The 25,260-nt window shown below is 42.4% G+C and overlaps 2 protein-coding genes across 18 annotated transcripts in view; one reads left to right on the plus strand and one right to left on the minus strand.

Annotated features, from left to right (window-relative positions):
• Positions 1 to 449: 449 nt before the first annotated feature.
• On the plus strand, positions 450 to 14,522 carry prpf40a (PRP40 pre-mRNA processing factor 40 homolog A). Of its 5 annotated transcripts, none has more exons than XM_078795157.1 (27): positions 450 to 529; positions 2,124 to 2,204; positions 2,347 to 2,490; positions 4,618 to 4,701; positions 5,163 to 5,181; positions 5,268 to 5,284; positions 5,392 to 5,433; positions 6,296 to 6,406; positions 6,490 to 6,610; positions 6,806 to 6,830; positions 7,023 to 7,253; positions 7,347 to 7,452; positions 8,815 to 8,879; positions 8,981 to 9,145; positions 9,547 to 9,655; positions 9,750 to 9,900; positions 10,888 to 11,021; positions 11,166 to 11,280; positions 11,367 to 11,458; positions 11,547 to 11,663; positions 11,993 to 12,130; positions 12,804 to 12,899; positions 12,984 to 13,070; positions 13,146 to 13,227; positions 13,318 to 13,379; positions 13,455 to 13,607; positions 14,135 to 14,522. In XM_078795157.1, exons 1-27 carry the CDS (start codon positions 527 to 529, stop codon positions 14,222 to 14,224), a joined length of 2,640 nt encoding a protein of 879 aa, XP_078651283.1. In that variant the 5' UTR covers positions 450 to 526; the 3' UTR covers positions 14,225 to 14,522. The 5 variants fall into 5 exon arrangements, with proteins under 5 accessions (XP_078651283.1, XP_078651281.1, XP_078651284.1 ...); XM_078795155.1 differs by having other exon boundaries at positions 451 to 529; positions 13,146 to 13,236; XM_078795158.1 differs by having other exon boundaries at positions 451 to 529; positions 13,458 to 13,607.
• A 1,607-nt stretch (positions 14,523 to 16,129) lies between these two features.
• Positions 16,130 to 25,260, minus strand: part of fmnl2a (formin-like 2a) — a 54,798-nt gene continuing 45,667 nt past the window's right edge. For 4 of the 13 annotated variants that reach the window (XM_058081438.2, XM_058081439.2, XM_058081435.2 and 1 more), the window contains 12 exons: positions 24,723 to 24,847; positions 24,450 to 24,649; positions 23,491 to 23,725; positions 23,342 to 23,410; positions 22,164 to 22,244; positions 21,935 to 22,064; positions 21,696 to 21,859; positions 21,524 to 21,625; positions 21,357 to 21,452; positions 20,043 to 20,166; positions 19,273 to 19,406; positions 16,811 to 16,930 (listed from right to left, as the gene is read on the minus strand). In XM_058081438.2, coding sequence (XP_057937421.2) covers positions 19,315 to 19,406; positions 20,043 to 20,166; positions 21,357 to 21,452; positions 21,524 to 21,625; positions 21,696 to 21,859; positions 21,935 to 22,064; positions 22,164 to 22,244; positions 23,342 to 23,410; positions 23,491 to 23,725; positions 24,450 to 24,649; positions 24,723 to 24,847 — 1,418 coding nt within the window. In that variant the 3' untranslated portion in view covers positions 16,811 to 16,930; positions 19,273 to 19,314. Of the gene's footprint in view, positions 16,931 to 19,272; positions 19,407 to 20,042; positions 20,167 to 21,356; positions 21,453 to 21,523; positions 21,626 to 21,695; positions 22,065 to 22,163; positions 22,245 to 23,341; positions 23,411 to 23,490; positions 23,726 to 24,449; positions 24,650 to 24,722; positions 24,848 to 25,260 lie in introns of all 13 variants that reach the window. The other 9 variants (XM_058081437.2, XM_058081436.2, XM_058081434.2 and 6 more) reach the window with 3 other exon arrangements.

Genomic DNA, 25,260 nt, shown 5'->3' on the forward strand with positions numbered 1-25,260 from the left:
CCCAATACACCAAGGTAATTTTGCTGTGTCTGAACACCGGTGACTCACCAGGAATACAACACCAGGAAGAAACAGGACTGATTGTGTGGCAGACATTTTTCACTGAGCTTATTCTTCATGTAGATGGTTCAAGTTTGACTGTATTTTTTATTAATGCACATCTTGTCAGGTGTTTATCCATGACAGCTATTATGACTATGACTGACTTTAGGTTTCAAAACAGAAATTGAAAATAATAATCATCACCCTCATATATAAATACATGTTTAAAATATATATGGTGGAAGGAGGAGTATAAATTATTTTTTTCAGATTTTCTCAGTAAGTAAAATAATACCATGTAATCCACGGAGGAGCCTTATTTCTCAATTCAGCATTTGGTTGCGCATATTTGCACATTAGTGACGCAGAATGACGCTACCGAATATTTACCTTTGACCTTTTTTGAATTCGACGCTGGTTCAGCCAATCACGTTGCTCGTTGTTGCGATGTGCGCTAGAGTCTCGCGGCTCCACTCTGACCATCATGGTGAGTTATTGCCATTCTAAAGAACTTGGTTCTTACAGCATAATAAGAACAAAATAGGGTCGCGTGTTTGTTTGACTGTATTTATTATCTATCTATAGTATGTATTTGTCGCCATTATGTCTAAATTAATGTTCCACATTCCTGAAAATGCCGATTAGCATCTCGTAGTAGCATCATGCTAAAGTTGCCGCACACACATTGGAAAAAGGCTTGGCTATTTCCTGGACAGTACACTAAAGTTTTATCTTATTCTGAATGGAATTACATCCTGTTTATACCAAGCGTCCATTTAACCACTATAAAATGCTATCAATATGTTAGCTATGTGTTAAAAGTGACGTGGACAGGTTGGGAAGCGAATGTTTTATTGTTTTAGCGTCCAACGTTTCCAGAAATTAGACTAGGTCTGAATTCGTCGCCTTTATTACATAGCGCAGTATTTACTGAACAGGTCATGGTTTCCAGGCTGTTATTACACATATTTTGCAACAACTAGACTGAAATTGTGGTGTACGTTTCCCACTTTTGTAACGACGAACTGGGGGCTTTATACAGCGTATTACAAAAGTGAGTAAACCCTTTATATATGTAGGGAATGCATTTTTCTTCTCAGGAGGCAATACTATTTAAATGAAACTTGAAGGTATACTTTAGAGTAGTCAGTGTACAGTTGATATGGCAGTATAGATGAACTATCCACTCACAGTCGGTCAACATAACAGCCATAACTGTCTGAATAGCTGGCAACACAAATGGGTTTTGACCAATGACCATTATGGTCTGGGGCTGCGTGAGTGCTGCCGGTACTGGGTAAGCTCAGGTTCATTGGAGAAATATGAACTACAACACGTACTTTGTCAAACAGCTATTTAGACAGTAATGGCTATGTTTTTTAGATATTTTCAGAGTACAGTAAATCTGTCCCTTTTCAAGCTTAGGTCACTGTCAAATTCCGGAGCCTAATTCCGCTGTTTTTGTTTTAAATTTGTCCATGTTTAACAGTAGATTTTACGGGTGTCTCAATCTACATTTTTTGGATTGTGATACAATCCGGTACCAATCCTTTTTCCTTAATCAATGATTTACATTTGTGGAATTTAATATGGTTATAAAAGTAGCTCTTCAAAGCTAAAAAAATGCAATCAAAGTATTTCTGAATTTGCTTTTATTACAAAGTGTGACCAACAATATTGTTTGGCTTTTGCAACTAACCTCTGTGAGATATTGGGAGTGTTCAGTGTTATGAACGTGATACGGCAATCGAATCGTCCCGATCTCATGGCAGAAGCCAATATTATCTAATTTTCAAAATACAGCAGCTGATCTTGATCCTGAAGATCACATAGGGACATCCCTGGTAGATTCTATTTTCATTGGCAAATTCAGCGATTCCGTTAATGTTGAAATCATGGGCCCTACAAGCTGTACACTGACTATGTTAAAGTATATCTAAGTTTCATTTCTGTGGTATTTTCCCTTGAAGATATATTGGAATAATCTTACATTTTTGTGAGCTTCTGTGGATGGAATAAATATTTAACACTGCAGACTCTTATGAGTTCACTAATTTGTAGTGTTTCCCCATTCATGGCAGTCTTCATCGGAGGCTAATAATGGCCCGAGTCAAGCTGCACCTTATCCAGGTGTGCCAGCCTCAGGGATGCCTCACCCCTTTGTAAGTGCCTGACATTGATGCTAAAACTGTAGCTTTCCGTTCTGTAGGAGTAAGAGCACAGGGTTGCACTAAATGTGGTTAATACAAGGTTTTGGCCATTGTGCAAAGTTTTTATTCTCTTCCTCTTATGCATCCTGTCTAGATGGGACCACCAGGAATACCACCTCATTTCCCTCCCATGGGAATGCCTCCCTTGGGACAAAGACCTCCCAGTATGACCCCAATGCCCCCCGGAATTATGCCCCCTGGAATCATGCCACCAATGGCAGCAGCACCGATGGGACAGGTCAGTCTTTTATGTTGCTGGTTGACTTTCAAAACCTTCCCTCGGCTGGAACGCCAGATCAATTCGTCAATCTGTGTTCCTATCCTCACCTATCGTCATGAGCTTTGGGTAGTGACATAAAAAGGACAAGATCGCGGGTACAAGCGACTGAAATAAGTTCCTACTGTAAGATGGCTGGGCTCTCCCCTTAGAAATCAGACGAGAAAAACTATTGGTTAGGATGCCTCTGGAGGGCCTCCCTGGGGAAGTATTCATCCAACCAGTAGCAATATTTGTTTTCATCTTGCATGACATTGATGTATCACCTTAAGTGCTTTCATTACAGAATGTTTGTCATTGCATTCATTTAAAACAACATTGACAGTTATCTCCAGCCAGTTTTGCACCAATCAACACATTTCTATCCTTCCTGACTGCAATTAGAACATTGCTTTTCTCGCTTCACACTGTCACTCCAACACTCCCCCCATTTTTTTACTGCCCTCTGAACCCATAGGGGCATGTGAAATAGCCACAAAGCCCAAACAGCCATTATTTTACTTGCATCGTTTACACTAATTGATTTCTGATGTAAGGTGGCTGCTTGGTATTTGAAGTTAAATGTATGTCTTCCTAATGTGACCATAAACAAAACAATGCACAATCAATTCTGTAAGACAATGAGATGCCTTGAAGAATTGAACATATGCATCTAAACAATATAGTAATGTCCACAGTAAAAAAAAAAAGATGTTAATGAAGATAATCTTAAGCCTTCTTTGTTTACATGCAACGTTTACTAAAATGCTTTAGTGTGTCACTATAATATTTCTTTTTAAAGTGTTTTTCAAGTGTTTTAGAGCTGAAAATCAAAGCCGTCCATGTTGTTGCCGAATACAATAGTTCCTCCACAGTCACACCTCTTCAGTTGCGGTAGGACAGAATGTGTGACATTATTTTCCAGAAGAGCCAAGTGACTTAAAGCCAAAGTCCAGACTTGTAGATCAAAGCACACTTTCATCTTTCATCTTAGATCACGGGTGATGTTGACGTCTAGATTTTAATTTGCACATCTAGCCAGGAACAGTGTTTTGATGTGTTCCACAGCCCAAGACGCCTCACCTCATGTCTATTTTAATGTTCTGCCTTACCCCTTGGGAGCAGAGGATGGTCATCAGTTTAAATAGCTTGAAGATTAAAGGGGAACTGTACTTTTTGGTGAATTTTGCCCATCATTCACAATCCTTATGTGAAACATGAACAGACGTGTCTTTTTTTTTCCACTGAGAATCTGCACACTGTCAGCCGACATTGTAAAACACGACACAATGTAAACACTCCAGCCTGAGTCGCACACATGCAGCTACACCAGTATGCTCTGTTAGGCTAACTCCACTAGCGTCCATGGAGGTTCCAAGGTTTTTTGCCAACTTTTGCTGGTGTTTTAGGCCACCATTTTGACCATTTTGACATGTTTCGATCAGGACAGGGTGGGTTAGTGTTTGGGATGTGATTCCACCACAATTGAGCGGTTCGCTGGGGAAATGCTTCACCAAACGTTCCTTCTCGTCATGGTGACATTTCATTCACATTATATCACTTTCAGCAAGGGTCTGCGTTTAACAGTCAGTTATGTTTTTATTAGTCAATTTCGCTATTGTGTTTATATTTAATTCAAAACTTTCAGCCAAGAGGTTCACAGACGTCATACAAGACAGCAGTTCCAACCGCTCTGCTATGGAGGCATATTTGTTCAGAAACTGCAAATTGTCTGACCTCTGGGGCATTACACTCTAGAGGTTCTGCTGGTTTTGTTTTGGCGTGAGGCTTGTAATTCTTCTGGTGAAAAGTTTGTCACATTTTGCAAGCATATGCGATATGTGGCCACGAGTGATGAAGGTGTCAGCTGCACAAGTTTGAAAAGGAAGCTGCAGGGACATAAGTGACTGTTACTGTTTCACAGATTGCAGGCTGTGTCATCACACCACTAAATAAGCACTGCACACGCACTCCCACTCTCACCCCCCCACCCCACCCCTGCAAGCAGCGTTCAGGCAATGGATGCCAGCACCCTGTCTCAAGACCTTGTACTCGCAGTCAGCAGTATGGAAATGGCAGATGAATATTTCACAATGTTTCTTTTAATAGATGCCGGGTTTGCTGCCACCAATGATGGGAGGGATGTTGCTGCCTCCGCGCCTGCCAGCTGCGACTGTTCAACCAACGGGGCCGGTAACTCTTCTCTCCTCTGCTTCATTAGCGCGTTGTCTCATACTCCAATTTTAAACCTATACCACAAACTGTGAAACACCGAATGAAGAAATAACACTTCTGTGCTCCTGTGTTTTCTTCTGTGCGTCGGTTTTCTGACTGGAATGACAGTCAACACCTGTTATTAAACACATCCTGTATAGTCGTATCTTGCGCTCTCAATCGAATGAGTCATTGTTTGTGTTCTTAGTTCATCAATTGTAAACTAATGCAGATAACAATTCTGACATTTGTGGAGCAGCGTGAGAAAGCCGACAGCATCCAATTAATCAACACAATTATTATGCCATTGTGCAGTAATTAGGGATGGTTTGTCACCCTGCATGTTGATAGAATAATGTCTTGGACGATTGCAACATTCATTCATCCCTCAGAGAAAGAGCTGCTGATGTTCACTTTGTTTCTTTTTGTCTCTTCAATAGCCTGGCGTTGACGCCCCAGGTAAGCCTTAACTCGCTCTATCAGTCATCTTGCACATTTTGTTTTCATTAGATATGACATCTGACTTGTGTTTTTATTTTAAACAGCTGCACCTGGAACGACTGTAAGTTTAACTTGTTTGCAATGCATCACACCATCTCATTAGTCCATTATTTTACCTGCTGTCAGCCCAGTAGTTGCTTACTTTGACGTTTTACTTGATTTTTGTAGAGTGCTACAAATGGATCCCCACAGGAAGAACAGCCAAAAAAGGTTTGTACACAAAGAAGCAAAGTAATGCTCTTGCTCCACACCAGCGTAACATTTTCTCACACATATTAAACATTATGGCTCTGAAAGCACCCAATAACAGTATTTACCAGACTCTAAATTTCAATAGCTCAGGATTCCTACGAAAAAAAGGACCAGCCTCTTTTTTTTTCAAGGGGCTTGCTAGTGCATTAGTGATGCACAGTCGTGGGAGGCAGGTGAGGTAATCGTAAAACCAGCTTAAAAAACACAAATCACACATACAAACAGTAGTGCTGAGGGGCTAGAGCTAGCTATACAAGCCAGTCAAATTCACTATATTTTTATACTGTGCTGAATGAGTGAATGGATTGAGTGACTGCCAAGATGAGGGGCTATATAGCCACACTCACCAGAAGGCACCATGGCAGCCGTTAACCAATGAACTGCTCTGCTGGGGGTAATGTATTATGGGTAGACGTTTAGATATTGTTATATTGTGTAATGACCTGCAAATTCCAGTGGGTTGACAAGCTTTTTGTGAGCTCACCTATAGCTTGTTATTGGCTCCTGCCAAAGAGAAAAAAAATTCCTCACCACCTTGCAGGCGGAACAATATTCAAACAACTAGTAGGAGTATTTTGAAATATAGGAGATGCCACAAAGTTTTAAAATTGTCTTAAATAGTAAAATAAACAGTAACATATTAATTTTATTGTGTTTATGTACACTGATATGTGTAAATTAGCAAGTAACACGTTTATGGGGTATTTTTTTAAAGGCATTATGAAATATCTTAATATACAGTTATATTGCAAATAGTTGCTTGCACAGTTATCAACTTGTAAATATTTATGTATATATTTCCCCTTTTTGTTTCTTTTAGAAATCCCTCTGGACGGAACACAAATCACTGGATGGAAAAACTTATTATTACAACACGGAGACCAAGCAGTCCACATGGGAAAAGCCAGATGATCTCAAATCTCCTGCAGAAGTACACAGTCTTTTACCTGATAGATGTCAACACCAGAGTTTATATAAATATATTGAATATTCTTGTGCTTTGCTTCGCTTTAGCAAATGCTATCTAAATGTCCTTGGAAAGAGTACAAGTCAGACACAGGGAAGCCTTACTACTACAACTCTCAAACCAAGGAGTCCAGATGGACCAAACCCAAAGAGCTGGAGGATCTGGAAGGTAAAGAAGTGTCTTGCAGTGTGCTGCTGAAATAATTGATTGGTTGCAATTAAATATTGGCATCTTTGGTCCTCATATTGGCCCAAGCATTGAAACGTGGTAGCTCCATTACTATATTAACCCAGTGCTTCTCTCTTATCTCGACTGTGCTTTGAAATGAAAACCCTAACAGCCTTCTCCTTTTGTCTATTTTAGCCATGATCAAAGCTGAGGAGAATGGGTAAGCGCTTCCTGTTTACTTCCGTTAGCATGTGTTGCTTTGGTTATTTATTTATATATCAGCTTTGTGAACATCAAATACAACGAAAAGGAGACGGGATTTCTTCCTGTACAAACCAGAAACCTTTTTTGATGATTCATAATATTTATAAGTTTGATCTTGTGGCTGTAAATTCTTCTGATGTGACTGTAGAACAACAGAAGCCGCCGCAGTGGTAGCAGCCGCTCCTGTCGTCACAGCGGATCCTGTACTGCAAGCGGACAACACAACCTCTGCAGCGCCTGCTGTGGAAGCAGAGCCAGCTGAAGCCGTCCCAGAGGAACACGCGTCCCAGGCCATCGTGCATCACACAGCTGAGGTCAAGTCCACAGACACACCTGTGGCTTCTTCAGAGAACACCGTACCTACTGAGGCCCCGGCCAGGTAGAGTACACTTATCACCTTAAACTGATCCACACGTGTAGAGGGAAGTCTATTTTTGTCCTTGTCTGAATATGACGCATGTCACCCCTCCAGTGTTGAAGTCATAAAAGAAGAACGTCCTGAAATCCAAAAGAAGGCTTACAAATGGAACACGAAGGAGGAAGCAAAGCAGGCTTTCAAGGAGCTGCTCAAGGAGAAGGTAATGTGGACATGGCTTTCACTCAGAAAGACACAAGCAAAACACTATGGTCCTATTTATGTCAACATGCCTGTCTGGACATAGCATGCTTTTTGCTGCCACATCAGTTGGTCACATAACAATGACGCACGGGATTACTGCCAGGCTTCATTCACGCAGTCCCAACAGTCTTGCTGACAGAATTTTGTTTTCCTCTGCAATTTCAGTGCCGTAATGCTAAATGGCTTTTGTCTTTCATAAATCAGACAAAGCATTAAGCAAGCGCTTTAATTGGAGTCCAAATAACAAAGTCATTGAACAGATGGTTAAAAGTAACAATGGTCATTTGACCAAATGCCCTTGATCATCTATAAGAAAAATGGTTGTTAATTAATTAGTATTTGTAGACAATTTTAACAACAGAGGACAAACCCTGTCTGAATAATCTGCACCCATTTTTCCATGTTTGTTGTACTGTCAGTGTTGCCCGCTAGTTAATATATTTGTGGTGGCCTGCCACTAATTAGTTTTAACCATCACAGATTGATTTGAGGCTACCTTTTGTGGAGACTTATTTTGAAACTTTTTACTTCAAAAATACCACTTCCCCTTCCGATTGACATCATGTCTGCCGGTTGAAGCAAAGTGTAGTGCACTTACTTTTGCATCAAGAAGCAATTAAACAATCAGTTTCACACAGTCAAGACAATTGTTAAAGACCAGTAAATCATTTATGTTGTGATATGCAAGGAGCATTGCTGTGCGCCAGAATCTCACGCTGTCACTGATGTCACGCAAATCCCAGTGGTCCTCTCTGTACAGGAAGCATTGAGGTTGCCTGATGTGTTAATCAGCACATCTACTGCAGCTCCATGGAGATCCAATCCCTTGAGCCGCAGGGAGGTTGCAGCTGAGATGCTGATCATCACCTCCTGTAGCTGTGGCAATGGGCGGCTGAACACCCTGCAAACGGGGTTGCTGCTATAATAAGGCTCTTTTTAATTGTGCTGCTCTCCTTTGGGATTGTTTTGTTTTCTGTAAGATCTTAATGACCAAGTCTTAATTATTGGCTTTTATTTAGTTCAAACACACACACACACCTAGCTGAGATTAAAGTACCAAGAATTTGTAACATGCTTCAGTGAGTAAGAATAACTGTGACAACTGAGAAGATAGCAGCAAGCAAAGCAGCAAAGAGGCCACTTGCATGAATCCTCTGAATGATGGCTGCTCCACACCTTTTGACCTTACACCTATTAGTGTCACATACAACCTTTCAACCAGCAAGTAACCGGTAGTATAATAATTTTCCTTTTTATTTATGTTGCAATTTTTAACAATTATTTTATGTGACTTAATTATGTTCATCTCTTATTGTTTCAGGGTGTTTCCTCCAACTCTTCATGGGAACAGGCTATGAAACTGATAATTAACGACCCTCGCTACAGGTACCACATGGTTTCTTCCATTTCCTCCTTTTTTTTTTTTTTTTTTTTTTTAAAGGAGGTCTATACCATTCTCATAACCTCACTCTTTTTCCTCTCCAAAGTGCTCTCCCCAAGTTGAGTGAGAAGAAGCAGGCGTTTAATGCCTATAAGGTCCAAACGGAGAAAGAGGAAAAAGAAGAGGCCAGAATTAAGTACAAGGAATCCAAAGAAACATTTCAGCGCTTTCTGGAAAATCATGAGAAGATGACATCTACTACTAGATACAAGTATGTTGACATTTTTTTTCAAGCTAAATTGGTATGCAGATTATGTTGATAACTGGTGATCATGAACGCCATTGTTAGGTAGTGGATGGTTCCCTTTATAAAGAAGCGCTCATCACACTATTACCGATACTCACATATTAAGCCTCCAAGATTTATATTTAACAAAAATGTGATCTGGTTCTTGGCATGGCAGTGGCTGAAATAAGAAATAAAGTCAGCCCTTGGTTGCCTTACCTGGTGGCAACCAGCACACTGAAGTGTAGCAGAGACGTCAGTTGAAGACATTAAATATACTGGAACTGAAATGTATTTGGTGATGTTTCATAATTGTCTTCCATGTTACAACTAATGGAATGTTGAATTGGCAAAACTATATCTATACTGACCGTGTGGGTTTGCAGGAAAGCGGAGCAGATGTTCAGTGACCAAGAGGTGTGGAGCTGTGTTCCTGAAAGAGACAGACAGGAGATTTATGAAGATGTCTTGTTCTACCTGGCGAAGAAAGAGAAGGTCAGGCCTCCTTCATTTTGGATGCGATGCTGTCTTGTCAAGAAGAGATGAGTGCTGTTAAAGTCTGACGGCCTTTTTTTTTTTCCTCCTCCAGGAACAAGCCAAACAACTGAGGAAGAGGAACTGGGAAGCTCTGAAAAATATTCTGGACAACATGGCCAACGTCACCTACCGTACCACCTGGTCAGAAGCTCAGCAGTACCTGCTGGATAATCCCACCTTTGCCGAGGATGAGGAGCTGCAGAGTATGTACAAATCCTTTTTTGTTACTGTCCTGTGTTCTTACAATGATATCAGGAGTTTCAGAAAAACACCTCCTAGAGCAGGGGTCTCAAACTCAATTTACTTGGGGGCCACTGGAGCTAGGGTCTGGGCGAGACTGGGCCGCATTTATTAAAAACAGAAAAATATACAAACTTTTTCAGTGCTTTGGTTCCGATTTTCTACAATAAAAGCTCTGATAAAACATTCCACTGTTCTCAAATATCTTCATTTTTATTTTTCTGCACAAAATAAGATGAAAAATAAATAAACAAATCAAGAATGAAGAAAATCAATCAGTAATAAATAAATATAATAATAATAAAACAGCAAATAATAAAAACTTAAGAAACCACATATAGTTGGTGGGTAGACAAATTATTTTTTCAGATTAAAATTAAAGCATTATTAGAGCCCTGTAGACATGACAAAACACGACTATAGTCACATTTATGTTCTGTTTATTTACAACATATTGCGCAACTGCAGGGTCTTGAGACACATGCTAACTCGCAAACTAGAGAGCTAGCGACCTAAACGTAGCCTCCAAGTTATTTCCTTTAAACTTAAATAGCCAAAAACGTAGCACTTCCACACGGATAGGGAGGATAACTATTAACAGTTATTTAACCTTTAACATGAACATTAATCAAACGTAAAATTTTTTTCTGGGTACATGATACCATACAGCATCCATATCAAACTTGCGCTGGCCGCACTAACATTAAACTTTCATATCAAGGCGGGGGCCTCAAACTAGTGTCCTGCGGGCCACATTTGGCCTGCGGGCCGCGTGTTTGAGACCCCTGTCCTAGCGCAACACACTCCACAAACATGGCTAGTATAATAATAGAAGTCTGTTCATCTGTTCTCTCTGCATTTGACTAAAATGCCCCATGCCACCATTTTATATGACAAGTAATAGCTACAAATAGTCTCCTTGGTGTGTGTTGACTGTTTTCTTCCAACAGATATGGACAAAGAAGATGCGCTTATTTGTTTTGAGGAGCACATCCGTGCCCTGGAGAAGGAGGAAGAGGAGGATAAACAGAAGACTCTCCTCAGGGAGAGGAGGAGACAGCGCAAGAACAGAGAATGCTTCCAGGTGAGAGTAAAATGATAGTTATTTCACATTTACTTGCAGTGATTGCTAGGTTTTATCATTTCACTCGGCAAAGAAATAGGACACAGTGTTGTTCTCACACGGTAGGATAGCGGCCGCTATGAAATAACGTTTTATCTGGCACAGAAATTTCTGGATGAGCTCCATGACCACGGCCAGCTTCACTCCATGTCTGCCTGGATGGAGATGTACCCGACCCTGAGCTCTGACATTCGCTTTGCCAACATGCTGGGCCAGACAGGTTAGACACACATGGACACACACGCAAGTATTGCACACCGGTATATTACTTTTAACTTAATCTCACCGATATGGGCTGTGTTGCAGGCTCCACTCCTCTGGACCTTTTCAAATTCTACGTGGAAGACCTGAAGGCACGTTACCATGACGAGAAGAGGATTATTAAAGACATTCTGAAGGTGACACGGCACCTCTGGTGGCAAAGTCTTGACTGCTCATCGCTATTGTGTGTTGATTCATTCTACTTATGTTCATCATGTTACTCAGGACAAAAGCTTCCCGGTTGAAATCAACACAAGTTTTGATGACTTTGGATCAATCATCAGCTCTGACAAGCGAGCCACGACACTTGATGCAGGGAACATAAAGTTGGCCTTCAACAGTGTAAGAACTTTATTACGTTGAGTTGGAGGGGGCATCATAGTCTAATTTGCATAATTGGCTATGATGAAATTAAATCTTAGGGTTTTATTTAATAACAGAAGGTGAAGTTATTAACTTAGCAGGACCAGAAGAGTGATAGGTGTTTCAATCTTTTCATGTTAGTTTCCAAAAGTGAAGTTACTGGACTAGAAACATTGTAACGTGTCCAAGAGTGAAGGTGAACAGGGAGCCTCGAATCTTACAAAAAAAACACCAAATGTATCTGTGGTGGTCTGAATTTTAATATGAAATGACTGCATGAGACTGATTTGATCCAAATCTGTATCTAGTTACTGGAGAAGGCTGAAGCGAGGGAGCGAGAGCGTGAGAAGGAGGAGGCGAGGAAGATGAAGCGGAAGGAGGCGGCCTTTAAGACCATGCTGAAGCAGGCCACGCCCTCGCTGGAGCCAGAGGACTCGTGGGAGGCGGTATGTTGTCTCGTTTGGATACTCATAACGTACACATTTAAGCAGCCATTTTAATTCAAATCAAAATCAAATCAACTTTATTTGTACAGCACTTTTTAGTGCTTTACAGAATTAAAAGCAGTTACTACAATTAAAAAGAAAAAAACAATTACAAAGAAAGCCCCTCCCTCCCACCCTCCATACTAGACACACACACAAACAAACCCACACACACAATCACACACAGTAAGGAGACATGGCACTGAGGATCAAGGAAATGCCACCTTTGGGGTCGTCCACTCTGGGAGGAGCCGCAGGTCCGACAGATGGGCGGACCCCCACATCAAAGGGAGGAACCCCCAGCCGGCCGGGTCGAAGGGACCCAAGGACAGCACCCCCTCAGCAGACCCGACAGAGCCCCCAGTGTGGAGGACCCCCCTGGAGTTAAAAGCTAAAGACTAAGAGCATAAAATAGGACTAAAAAGATTTTTAAAAAGTTTAAAATATTAGTTAAAAGCCTGATTAATTAATTAATTACAACACAGCTTCTCAGGGGACTACTATAGAAATGATGCTTTAGAGTAGTCAGTGTACGGCTTGTATGGATAGATAGACTTCCTTTACTGAAGTGTGAGGGGTATGTTATACACATGGGAAGTACTGTCGGTGTTCCTTAACATGTTTGCTGTCGAAGGTGAGGGAGCGATTCATGAAAGAAGCTGCCTTTGAAGACATCACGCTGGAGTCAGAGAGGAAGAGGATATTCAAAGATTTCATGCATGTCTTGGAGGTCAGTGTGTCACTCCAGTGAGAGGACCTTCAAAACTCTACAACTTGATCCCTAACATGATTTTTTTTTTTTTTTTGACGACAGCACGAGTGCCAGCATCATCACTCCAAGACCAAGAAGCACTCAAAGAAGTCAAAGAAGCACCACAGGAAACGATCACGCTCTCGATCGGTCAGTAGATAAATCTTACACAGGCAACGCTCCCGACAGTCCTCCTCGATTGAACGCCGTGTCCTGTTGTCACAGGGCTCCGAGTCCGAAGAGGAAGAATACCACAAGAAGAAGAAGCGCTCCGCCTCCAAAACTCCATCGGAGCGCTCCTCTAGTGGTGAGTCAGGTGAGTGCAGGATGATTGCGTGGATGTTGTCGCTGGCGTGGTCGCGGCTGCTGACCGACCGCTCCTGTTTTTCCACGCCAGAGCGAAGCTACAAGAAGTCCAAGAAGCACAAGAAGAAGGCCAAAAAGAGACGACACAAGTCTGTACGTAGACACTCTTATCACCGGGAAGCGTGAACCAGGAACGTCTCTCTCTGTACTGAGCCTCTTTGTGACCAGCAGGGGTCACCTGACTCTGAGGTCGACAAGAAAGGAAGAGACGGCAAGCGAGACAAGGACGCGGACAAAGATAAAGAGAATGACAAATCCCGAGGGAAGTCTCACTCTGACGCCAAACAAAAGTCCCCGAAACGCAAGGCAGCCAAGGAGGAGGTACAGTTGTATTTATTTTTTTATAATCAGAAATAAAAATATACACTGCAACCTTGTAATATTCATAATATGAATTTTCTGTACAATAATATGTTTAAATGACTTACATAATAATGAGAATCACACATGAAGTGCTTTAAATTATTCACACTATCGCCACCTTTATTCAGTGTACATGCAAACTGTCACTCGTGTCTGAAAAGAAGATAAGTAAAACTATAAGCACCTTTTTCCATATTGGCAAACATTTTCCATATTCCATTTCTACTTCTGTGGTTATCGTCACCCTTCCTTGGTGGCATCGCCATAGAAAAAGCAAAACACTGGGATTACTTTCAGCTGTTGTTCCATGAGGATATTGTGCCCCCTAGTGGCAGCAGCATGCACAACATCCACCCGTTCCTCATTAGGATATGCTGGAGCCCATCCCGGATGACTTTTGGCGAGAGGCGGGGCACACTGGACTGACGGCCTCCACAACATGTCGGGTGTATTTATGGAGTCTTTTTTTTTTGTGTTGCCTTCAGGGTGGCTGGGACACGTCAGGTAGTGAACTGAGTGAAGGAGAGCTGGAGAAAAGAAGAAGAACTTTACTGGAGCAGTTAGATGCACCTTGATGAAGGTGTGGTCTCACACACACACGCGCACACACACACACACGCTCATCTTTCAACAAAACTTGTGGGATCACGCCCCCCACAGGCGTCCACAGGAATGACAACTGGTTCGTTAACAGGACGCTGGTGTTATTCAGGCCTTTTTTTTTCGTTAGCTTTATTTCTAGTTGGCTATAGATGTCTAATAGATATTCATTATGACTTAAACGCATCGGATTCAATGTGACTGCAGGCTTTTAATGAGAACCTTTGTTGAAGTTGATACTGTAGCGTCATGTAATAAACAACTTTCATTGGATGCTGTCGGCAATTTATTTCCTGTTATTGTTAAAGGAGCCGTATGATGCTATTTTTCCCCACTTAGGTTAGACCATTTGTTCATCTAAAGGGGACCTTTTCTGACCTATAAATGTTGTTAGAATGTTGTATTTTTGTGTTAAACGAGACCAAAGTTTCAGATAATCAGGTTTGTGCGTTTGGAAGTGATCCCTGAGAGAAGTTTGGGATGGTTCAAAACGCTCGGTTTCAAAAGGACGTTGCAAAACTGTTCTTTTGTGATGTCACAGAGGAGCGGGCTTCATGATGGCGGATAGCTCTCTGCCCTTCCTTAAGCTCTGCTTTTGTTACTTGACGTCTTGATGTCAGACACACTGTGTGTCCACAGAGGTGGAGAGAACCACCATGCCCACTGTCTGGGACACGGTTGGCCCGCCCAAAAAACATGATAATGACCACATTTCCACTACCGATGTTGTGCCAGGATTGTCTGCAGTTAGTAAACATGGCGTCCTCACGTGCCGGCCCCTGAGCTCCATGGCACCAGGTGACAAAGTGTGTCAGACATTGAGTGCTCCTCCTCCTCGGGCAGGTGAGGTCGGGGGAGCACCAGCGGTGCTTCTGATAAAGTGTGTCCGACAATGAGTGCTCCTCTTCAGGCAAGGTCTCCGGCCAGTACCTCATAAACACTTCAGCTAGCTCTCCAAAGAATGTTCGCAGTAGCCAGGAAGTACTTTGGGAATGTGACCAATCAGTGGAGTGGGCGTGCTTGAAGACGGGCATTGTTTGCTTATTTCATAGAAAAAAACAAGAACAAATTAATATTTCAATGTAAATAGTTTATTTGATCATATTTATTGGAAATTTAACATCTCCCAAACAAAAACAAAATATTAATTTGCAACGAACACAGAAAAAAAACATTGGTGGTAAAAGTTAACATGCCAGTTATGAACCAGTTAGTTGAAGGAGATGACTGGGGTGAGTAAAAAATGACAAAAGTTGATAAATGATCCATTTTTTTTTTTAAATGCATCATCGCCTGTGTTCACCGCTCCTTATGTGGCATTTGGCTTCATTAAATAGACACAAAAATGAAACTATAAGTTAAAAAATAACATTCAAGTTGTATCGCACAAGGCAATGCTTTTCAATATTATGTACAATATTAAATCATCTGGTCACTTCAGTACAAAAACTGTACACCACGTAAGAAACCTTTTTTTTTTTTTTTTTTGCTGCTGTTTAAAACCATGAGATGAAAACAAGAGCTTAAAGGAATCGTGAGTGGTTAAATAAACGAGTAGATGGCAGTAGTAGTAATCTGTACATGTTTTATGCAAAGTGACAAAAAACATCCAGTTATGACGTCATGTTGAAATGTCCTTTTTTTAAATCTCATCACTGGCTTCATACAGCTTCAAATACACGAGTACAAGACAATTTAGTAGCAAGTTATACAAAAAGGAGGATGCACTGCACTCTTCAAACATGGCCTGATTCATAAAAAAGGTTGTTATAATGTAAAGTTTTAAAAGAAATATCTAAAAATTCCCAAAGTCCGAAAAACCTGTAAAGATTTTTATTAATGACCTAATTATTTTTAAATAACCCAATAATGGATTTAAAAAAAAATGGCACCCCACTCCGTCATAGCTGCAGTGCATTACCTGTTGTACAGCATCCTATAAAACTGTCTTGACTTCCTGTCCCATGAGTGACGTGGTGAAAGTAATACTTAATCAGGTGTTTGAGATTCTTCTCGCTTGTGTAGAAAAATAAGAATCATACCGCTAAAATACGCTCTGTTCCCACTTGACACCCGAATCGTGTTGTCGTTATTGAAAAACAAGTTTAGGCACTTAAGTTTCTGTTCCGTTAAAACAAAAAAGTCGGTCCAGGTCCTTCATATATAAATATATAACACACCTAATACACACGTGGTGCATTCATGTGTCACGTACACACGCTTTTCTTTGCTACTTATCATCATCCATTATTATGCCTTCTGTTTCCAACATTCCCTGTCCCTCCATGACATCCTGACTCGGGATGGGCGTCCACTACGGAATTGATTGTTGATGAATGTCAAATTAGGTGCAATAGTAAGGATCCATCAGCTTTAATATCCAGCTGCTGGTGTTACTCTTGTGCCCCCCCCCCCACTCCGCCGCCTCGGTTTTGATCCATTAGTTCATTTTCCCAGCAGTCCATTCAGGAAAATTTAGATTAATGCCCATCCCTCGTCCTCACTAGTGCCCCCCCCCCCCCCACCACACACCCCGCTCCCTCATGCTAACACTTGCACTGCCCCCCCTCGTCACACGACCACCTCGCCATTGTTCAGCGGTCTCAGGTTCTGGTCGTCGAAGCGTCTCCTCACGCTCCTTCGCACGCCGTCTGCTCGCCTGTAAGGCTGATTCCTCAGATCTACACCAAGTGGGGGAGGGGGTTGAGGTGGTGGGGTGGGGGTAAGAAGAAATCTGTCAGTCATCTTGTCAGCTCGCATGTTATCAGCGCTGGCAGCCTGTCTGTCAAAGAAGCAGCAGCAGCAGCAACAGGAAGCCCTGCGGGTCATCTTGGCTCTACTTGTTATGTCTGTCATCAAAAATGACTCCTTTTTTTTCCTTTTCAAAGTAATTTCTTCTTCAACTAGCAAAAGATGGTGAGAACACCCCTCGTGTATACTTCCTGATACTGCAGAGTAGTCAGTGTACAGCTTGTGTAGCAGTATACATTGTAGATTGGTATTGTCTTCTGAGGGGTGGACTTAGCATCCAAGATGGTTGGTGTTTCATGTAAAGGAGCCAAAGGCCAGGTGATATAAAAGCAGAGCGTAAGCGGGAGGTAAAATAATAAAATAAAGAGATTGCTTGCCAGGTTTGGGACACATCCACCACTACTGGGGGGGGGGGGGCTACTGGAGGACTTCCTTACCCTCGAGTAGACATTGGGGAATTTAGTTATAGTACTCTTCTTTAGGGCTGGACAAAGAGAAAACAAAACCGATTGTTATCAAGGCGGCGAGAGAGCGGACATTTGCACGGCTAAGCATTTTTGCTAAGCGTGCCAAGATGGCGCCCAAGCAGGAGGATGCTTTTTTTTTTTATTTATTTTTCTTGTTGCTGTTGCTGCTCATTTGTTGCTTGTCTTTGCAGAGAGGCTAGCAGCGGACAGTTAACCACCAAAGCATGCATCAGGCAAAGTCATTCCACTTTCACTTGCATATTTAGTCATAAACACACACACACACACCATGCAGGAAATCAAACCATGCAGAAACCAACATGCAAGAGGCAACATTTGCATTGATAAAACAGGCATGACAAAAAGGCAACAATAAAACGTTAATTTAACTGGCGGTTGGGCAGAAATATTTACTAACAATATTCGACATTCTGATGCTATTTTTATATTTCAATATACTTTGGTTAGCATCATCAACCCCATCCGTACGCTACAAATAATGTATTCACCTTCATAGAAGGCGTGCCAGTTCCCAAAGACACCATGTGATCAACACGGACGCCACCTTCTTGTTTTGCCATGAGTTACTTCTTGAATTCAATTTTAAATTAGAAACGCAACACTTACGTCAAGAAGTAACTCATGGCAAAACATTACACCGGTGTTGTCCATGTTGATCTCTTAGACCAGGGGTCTCAAACATGTGGCCCGCAGGACACTAGTTTGAGGCCCCCGCCTTGGTATGAAAGTTTAATGTTAGTGCGGCCCGCGCAAGTTTGATATGGATGCTGTATGGTATCATGTACCCAGAAAAAAATATTACGTTTGATTAATGTTCATGTTAAAGGTTAAATAACTGTTAATAGTTATCCTCCCTATCCGTGTGGAAGTGGTAAGTTTTTGGCTATTTAAGTTGAAAGGAAATAACTTGAAGGCTACCGTTTAGGTCGCTAGCTCTCTAGTTTGCGAGTTAGCATGTGTCTCAAGACCCTGCAGTTGCGCAATATGTTGTAAATAAAAAGAGTATAAATGTGACTATGGTCGTGTTTTGTCATGTCTACAGGGCTCTAATAATGCTTTGTTCATTTTAATCTGAAAAAAATAATTTGTCTACCCACCAACTATATGTGGTTTCTTAAGTTTTTATTATTTTCCGTTTTATTATTATAATTATTTATTTATTACTGATTGATTGATTTTCTTTATTCTTGATTTGTTTATTTATTTTTCATCTTATTTTGTGCCGAAATAATTATTGTAGAAAATCGGAACCAAAGCACTGAAAAAGTTTGTATATTTTTCCGTTTTTAATAAATGCGTTTTTTTTTTTTTGAAAACCTGATGCGGCCCACATTGACTTAATGTGATTGTTTTGATTTCTATGAGTCATTAAAAATGGTGTAAAAGATGATTATCATAGCTGGTAAAGATGCTAAAAACAATACCATTACATTTCATTTAACATAAAGCATGACATTCCGTCCGGAGCCACTAGATGGCAGCATTTAGCTAAACTCCATAGACTGCTGTTCTAACCCAGTGCCAGTTACCTTTCCACCTCAGCAACTCTCCTGATAAAAAGATGACTATTAAATGAAGGTGTGGTACTCCATGCAGGTGCCCCCCCCCCACCCATACCACCTTGTCATGCTAAGGAGGTAGAAAACATGTCAAAAACACACACAATCACCCAGAAGTGTGCCGTATAAATCACCACAATCCATCCCATGTGAGAGTTAGAATACGTGCAAGGTTATTTGAGGACAAAAGTGGGAGAGGAAAAAAAAACGAGCGTTTCCGGCAACCTTTCTTTTTTCGGAAGGGAAGGAGAGAGAGTTCTACAAGCTTTAGTAATGGTACTCCTCATTGAGGGCGGGCTCGCAGAAGAACCGAGAGCCACGCTTGGCGGTGCGGGCAGTAAAGGGAACCGTCTTCAGCACTGCGGCAACGACAACAAACACAACAGCCAAGACAAAGACAACAATGTAAGAAAAAGCAGTTGGGCATCGATTAGCATTAGCGTAGCATTAGCGTAGCATTAGCGGGTTAATGCAATACTACTACTTATCCTGGTTGTTACCACAATGGCTTCAACTTAAGACAATACGCTGTATACTCGTATTAGTGCGTACGCAACCGACCTCCACAATATTAGGTACACCTGCACATAATATTATTGACATATTACTGTTATGAGTATTATCTTTGTAAAGGTTGTTTTACTATTACGATGTTGGATCCTTCTATTGTGCAGCTGTGCCTAATATTATCCATGGCCTGTGTGAGTGTCCATACATTCTTATGATAACGCTGAATTTCCTTGGCGTTAGTCACAGCGTCGGCCATGTTACTAAGCAACACCAAAGCAGATCAGCGACAACATCGGCAACACTTGAGGCACCTCAGAGTGTCGCAGGATTAGCTTGTAGCTTCATGTTTGCTTCTCAAACATCAAAAAAGTCTGTTAGTTCATTTGGAAGCCGACATGCACATAGCCCCACGTGTGTGTGTGTTTGTGTGTGTCATGATGTGTGTGTGTGTGTGTGTGTGTGATGTGAGGTCCAGATAAGTTTACCCGTGATGATGTCCTCAATAGCTCCATCTTTGCCTTCATAAACATGGCGGCTGTCTTTTACTTGCTTCCTCCGCAGTTCTTGGATCAGCTCCTGCTGTTGTCGTTTGTTCTTATGTGAAGGAGACTGAAACCAAACACACATAAAATCCCTTGAATGCGTTGCAAGTTTAACTCCTAGCATCATTGGCGCAACTTGGCTCGCGCCATGACATTCCAGTGGATTCCAATAGGCGGATTATTTGCGACATTTGGTTCCACTTGGTGGACAATTTGCACTGATTACTTGATGCAAGTGGCGCCACAAAGATTTTAAACATTGAAATTTTCTTCCCACCAAACTCAATTTTTGCCACCGTTAGAGGCCACCACGAGCCAATTGGGAGGAAGTTTGAGCCACTGCACGCCACTAGGCACCTTATTGGTGACACTATGCGCCAAAGCAAATTGCATCGGTGCGAACTGGCACCAACTGGCACCGGCCCAGTGGACTCCTAGCATCATTGGCTTGTGCCATTACGTTCCAGTGGATTCCAATATGGGGATTATTTGCGACATTTGGTTCCACTTGGTGGACACTTCGCGCCGATTGCTTGATGCAAGTGGCGCCACAAAGATTTTGAACATTTAGAAAAAAATTTTGCCGCCGTTACGGGCCACCATGAGCCACACTATGAACTGGCACCAACTGGCACCGGGCCAGTGGACTCGTAGCATCATTGGCGCAACTTGGCTTGCGCCATTACATTCCAGTGGATTCCAATAGGCGGATTTTTTGCAACATTTGGTTCCACTTAGTGGACACTTTGCGCCGATTGCATGATGCAAGTGGTGCCACGAAGATTCTAAACATTTTGAATTTTTTTTTGTCACCATTACGGGCCACCACGAGCCAATTGGGGGGCAGTTTGAGCCACTGCACGCCACTAGGCACCTTATTGGTGACACTAGGCGCCACAGCAAATTGCATTGGCTTGAACTGGCACCAACTGGCGCCGGGCCAGTGGACTCGTAGCATCATTGGCGCACCTTGGCTCGCGCCATTACATTCCAGTGGATTCCAATAGGCAGATTTTTTGCGACATTTGGTTCCACTTAGTGGACACTTTGCGCCGATTGCTTGATGCAAGTGGTGCCATGAAGATTTTAAACATTTAGAATTTTTTTTTTTGCCGTCACGAGCCAATTGGGAGGCAGTTTGAGCCACTGCACGCCACTAGGCACCTTATTGGTGACACTATGTGCCACAGCAAATTTCAATGGTGCAAACTGGCGCCGTCCCAGTGGACTCTTAGCATAAGGTAGGACCTGGTTTACCTTCTGGTCTGCCTCCATCATGGCCTCCTGTTCTAGAAGTTTCTCCATCATAATCTGCTGCTGCCTCTTTCTTTGCTCGTTGTCCTCTTCGGCTTGCTGAGGAAAAGATGTAAACATTATGCGGACAGAAACCTGGCAGCATCATTTCCTGTTCTTACGATGCTCACCCTGTAGGCCTTCACAAAGCGCACAAACACGGGAAAGAAGACCGACGGCGGAGTGGTTTTCGAACTCTCCCCAAAGAACTTCACAGCTTCGTCGAAGGCATCCTTGAGAACAAAGACAAACGCATGGTTTTAACCTCAAAGTCCGTCGTCTCCGCGGCGCAACTCGTCTCACCTGTGCGATCTTGGCGTCGTCCTGCAGCTTCTTCAGCTTGCTCTCATTGTGTGTGATGAAATCCTTGAGCATGGTGTTGTGGCCGTGCATGCTGTACTCCCTCTTGGTCAGCTCCATGCCTCTCTGCAGCTCCTTCACATCCATCAGGACGTTGTCGAGCGACACTGTGATCACGAGACGACATATACGTGAGGTGCACCTTTCGATGCGTAGGCGTGGATGATCGCAGCGAAGCTGACCTGCAGCAGCTTTCTCCACGTAGTGAAGCTCGTTGTAGAAAAGGGAAACCTGCGTGTATTTCTCCTTCACCACGTTGGCGATGTAGTGTAGCAACGTTATCTTGCGGTCCGTCGACTTGGTGTCGAGCAGCTGCAAGCGCAAACAAAAGTAAGCGTTAAGATATGTTGGAGATACGTCGTTGTGAATGATGAGACGCCCCCCCCCCCCCCCCCCAAAAAAAATACTCACCAGGTCTAAACTTTGCAGCTTGAATCCATACACCGCACCCCTTTTACTGCTGTTCATGTAGTTTCCAAGTGCTAAAATAATCTGCAATAAATAAATATAAATAATAAATAATCTGGTGTCCAAAGTGCGGCCCGGGGGCCATTTAAGGCTCATGGCACATTCAGAAAATTTTACAAAAAAATTAACACAATGAAAAGTCAGCAGTAATTTTACAGGAATTAAGTCAACATATGAAGGGTATGAAAAATATTGTAAGCTAACAAGAAAAGGTCATTTACAAAAATATGGTAATGTGAATAAAATACAAAAAAATCCTAACATTATGAAACACAACACTTTAAATTAAGTAATGTTTTCAATATTAGGCAGTGGGAAAGTGATCATGTTTTGAGAATTAATTCGAAATTGGGGTCATTAGGGACCTCAAACAATGCACAATAAAATGAAAAAAAACCTCAAACTATATTAGGAAAGCAGGAAGTGAACAAATCAAAAATAATATAAAAAAACAACTTAAACTATATTAGGAAAGCAGGAAGTGAACAAATCAAAAATAAAATAAAAACAAAAAATAACTTTATATTAGGAAAGCAGGAAGTGAACAAATGTAACAGTTACTGATTGTAAAAGTACCAGATGGAGGGGTAGGATTTAATAGGCTTTGCTTCTTCCTACTCCTTTGGGACATGTGGAACTGTGAACTGATTATGTGATGCATTCAATTGTAATCTGATGCATGTTCAAATGGAATATTACCATTACCATTATGAAGGGAAAAAACAGTTTATAGTGTAATTTTATATTCCAATGAGAAAAAAAGGCATATGAGAGTAAACTTGTCATGAGTTCAGGGTTGACATACTTAACAAGAAATGTTTTTTTTTTACTGTTATGGGAATTAATATAATTTGGGAATGAAGTCGTATTATGAGAAAAAAATAACTGAAAAACACGCAGTTAAAAAAAAATAATAACTTCTTTGAATATCGACCTCCAGAAAATCAAAATGGCCCGTGCATCCTTTCATTTTTCACTACGAGGCTCAAAATGTTTGGGCACCCCCGCCCTAGTGGTTAAGTTGCTCAATTACACTTCCAGGCACCGCAGATGACGTAAGCGTTTGATGCCATGTGAAGACGAGTCCGCTAGTCGTTCATAAAGACAACGAGCTCACGTGCCTCAAGAATCTTCTTCAGCTTCTGTGATGACTTGATGGACACGGATGCAGCGATGACCGCATGAAGTTGCTGCCAGAAAAAAACCAGAGGCGGTGAATTTAAAGTGACGGTGTAAGAATTCCCCGAACCCCACACGCGTGGAAACACACCGGCGTCAGCATCTGCACGCTCTCTGTGAAGTTCCCGATGAAGGCCATGATGGTCATTTTCTGCATGAGACGCTCGATCTTACTGAACTGCATCATAAAACGATCCTCGTCCGTCAGACTCTCCAGCGGCTTCCTCTCCTTCTCGAATTGCCGCAGGGTTTTAACCTCGTTCTCCGTGGGTTGGAAACGCATGAGGCACTCCACGAAGTCCACCGGCAGTGTCCGCAGGTCGAACCTGAGTGGAGGGATGGCATTTGGCGACATTCATTCATTCATTTTCTATCGCAGGGGTATGCTGGAGCCTATCCTGGGAGGCGGGGTACACGCTGGACCGGTGGCCAGCCAATCACAGGGCACATATAGACAAACAACCATTCACACTCACATTCATACCTATGGACAATTTGGAGTCGCTAATTAACCTTTTTGTAATGTGGGAGGGAACCGGAGTACCTGAAGAACATGCAAACTCCACACAGAGATGGCCGAGGGTGGAATTGAACTCGGGTCTCCTAGCTGTGAGGCCTGCGTGCTAACCACTCGATCACCGTGCAGCCAAGTAGCCCTCTAAATGTTACATTAATTCATCCATTTTCTACCGCTTATCCTCAAGGGGGATGCTGGAGCCTATCCCAGCTGTCTTCAGGCGAGCCAGAGGCGGGGTACACCCTGGACTGGTGGCCAGCCAATCACAGGGCACATATAGACAAACAACCATTCACACTCACATTCATACCTATGGACAATTTGGAGTCGCTAATTAACCTAGCATGTTTTTGGAATGCGGGAGGGAACCGGAGTACCCGGAGAACAAGCAAACTCCACACAGAGATGGCCGAGGGTGGACTTGAACTGTGAGGCCTGCACTAACCACTCGTCCACAGTGCAGCCCATTTGGCAACATGTTTGTGTAAACGGACAAACATCTCAATGCAGGAAGGATCTAGTGAAGGACTCACAGCTGAATGGCCTTGCAGATCTCCTCGGCTGTCTTGCCCACTTTCCTCAGCGTGATAGCCAGGTTCTTCGCCCTGTTGGAGTCCAGCAGCGTCACCTTATTGGGTCCCTTCTGGATGACCTGCTTGCTCATAGTGAACTCCATGGACGGGCCTTGTGCTTTTGTCTTAAACATCTCCTCGAACTCATCCACATTCAGGTCCTAGGATGCCGACACTCAATTAGAAGGACGCAAACACAAGCCAGAGAATTCGAGAAGTCCCGAAGATGGTCACCTCAAGTATCCTCTCATCGTCGATCTCATTGAAGACGGTCCCGTTGATCTGGTTGGGTTTCAGGGCAACCCAGTTGAAGACTGGCATACGGAACTTGGTTTTGATGGGTTTCTTGATCTTAACAGCTGGGGAGGGAAAAGAGGAGTCACTTTTTAAGAACGGAGTGGGCACACTCACAACTGTGGCGGGGGGTTGACTAAACTGTGTTCACACATGACAAAATACGCGACATCTGATTGGTCAGCGGGATTACGCAAGACTTGTTTTCACATGGGGTGTGGCGCCGAGCTGCAACTGCAACTGGCAACATTTATCCACGGTGTGTGTTTATATATCATGCATTACGCCTCTTTATTCACCATCAATGCTGACATTTAAAGTGGGCGGAGCCAGCCAGCAGACAGGAAGCGGTGTTGTGTGCATGCAACCGATACACAAAGACAATATTCTACCAAGGCGATTAGGTAAAAAAAAAAAAACATGCAGAATGTTTGAACTTTGGTATTTTCTTAGCTGTCATTATTCAAATCAAATGAGT

The sequence above is a fragment of the Doryrhamphus excisus genome, linkage group LG12 (assembly GCF_037039965.1).
Source record: "Doryrhamphus excisus strain RoL-2023G ecotype Guam linkage group LG12, RoL_Dexc_Guam_v1.1, whole genome shotgun sequence".
In the NCBI taxonomy this organism is placed as follows: domain Eukaryota; kingdom Metazoa; phylum Chordata; class Actinopteri; order Syngnathiformes; family Syngnathidae; genus Doryrhamphus; species Doryrhamphus excisus.

Bases quoted from the DNA above. Each gene is read 5' to 3' on its own strand.
- prpf40a (XM_078795155.1), top strand. The intron at 7,453-8,814 runs GTAATGTGGACA...TTATTGTTTCAG, and splicing joins AGGAGCTGCTCAAGGAGAAG to GGTGTTTCCTCCAACTCTTC. The intron at 11,022-11,165 runs GTGAGAGTAAAA...TATCTGGCACAG, and splicing joins AGAACAGAGAATGCTTCCAG to AAATTTCTGGATGAGCTCCA.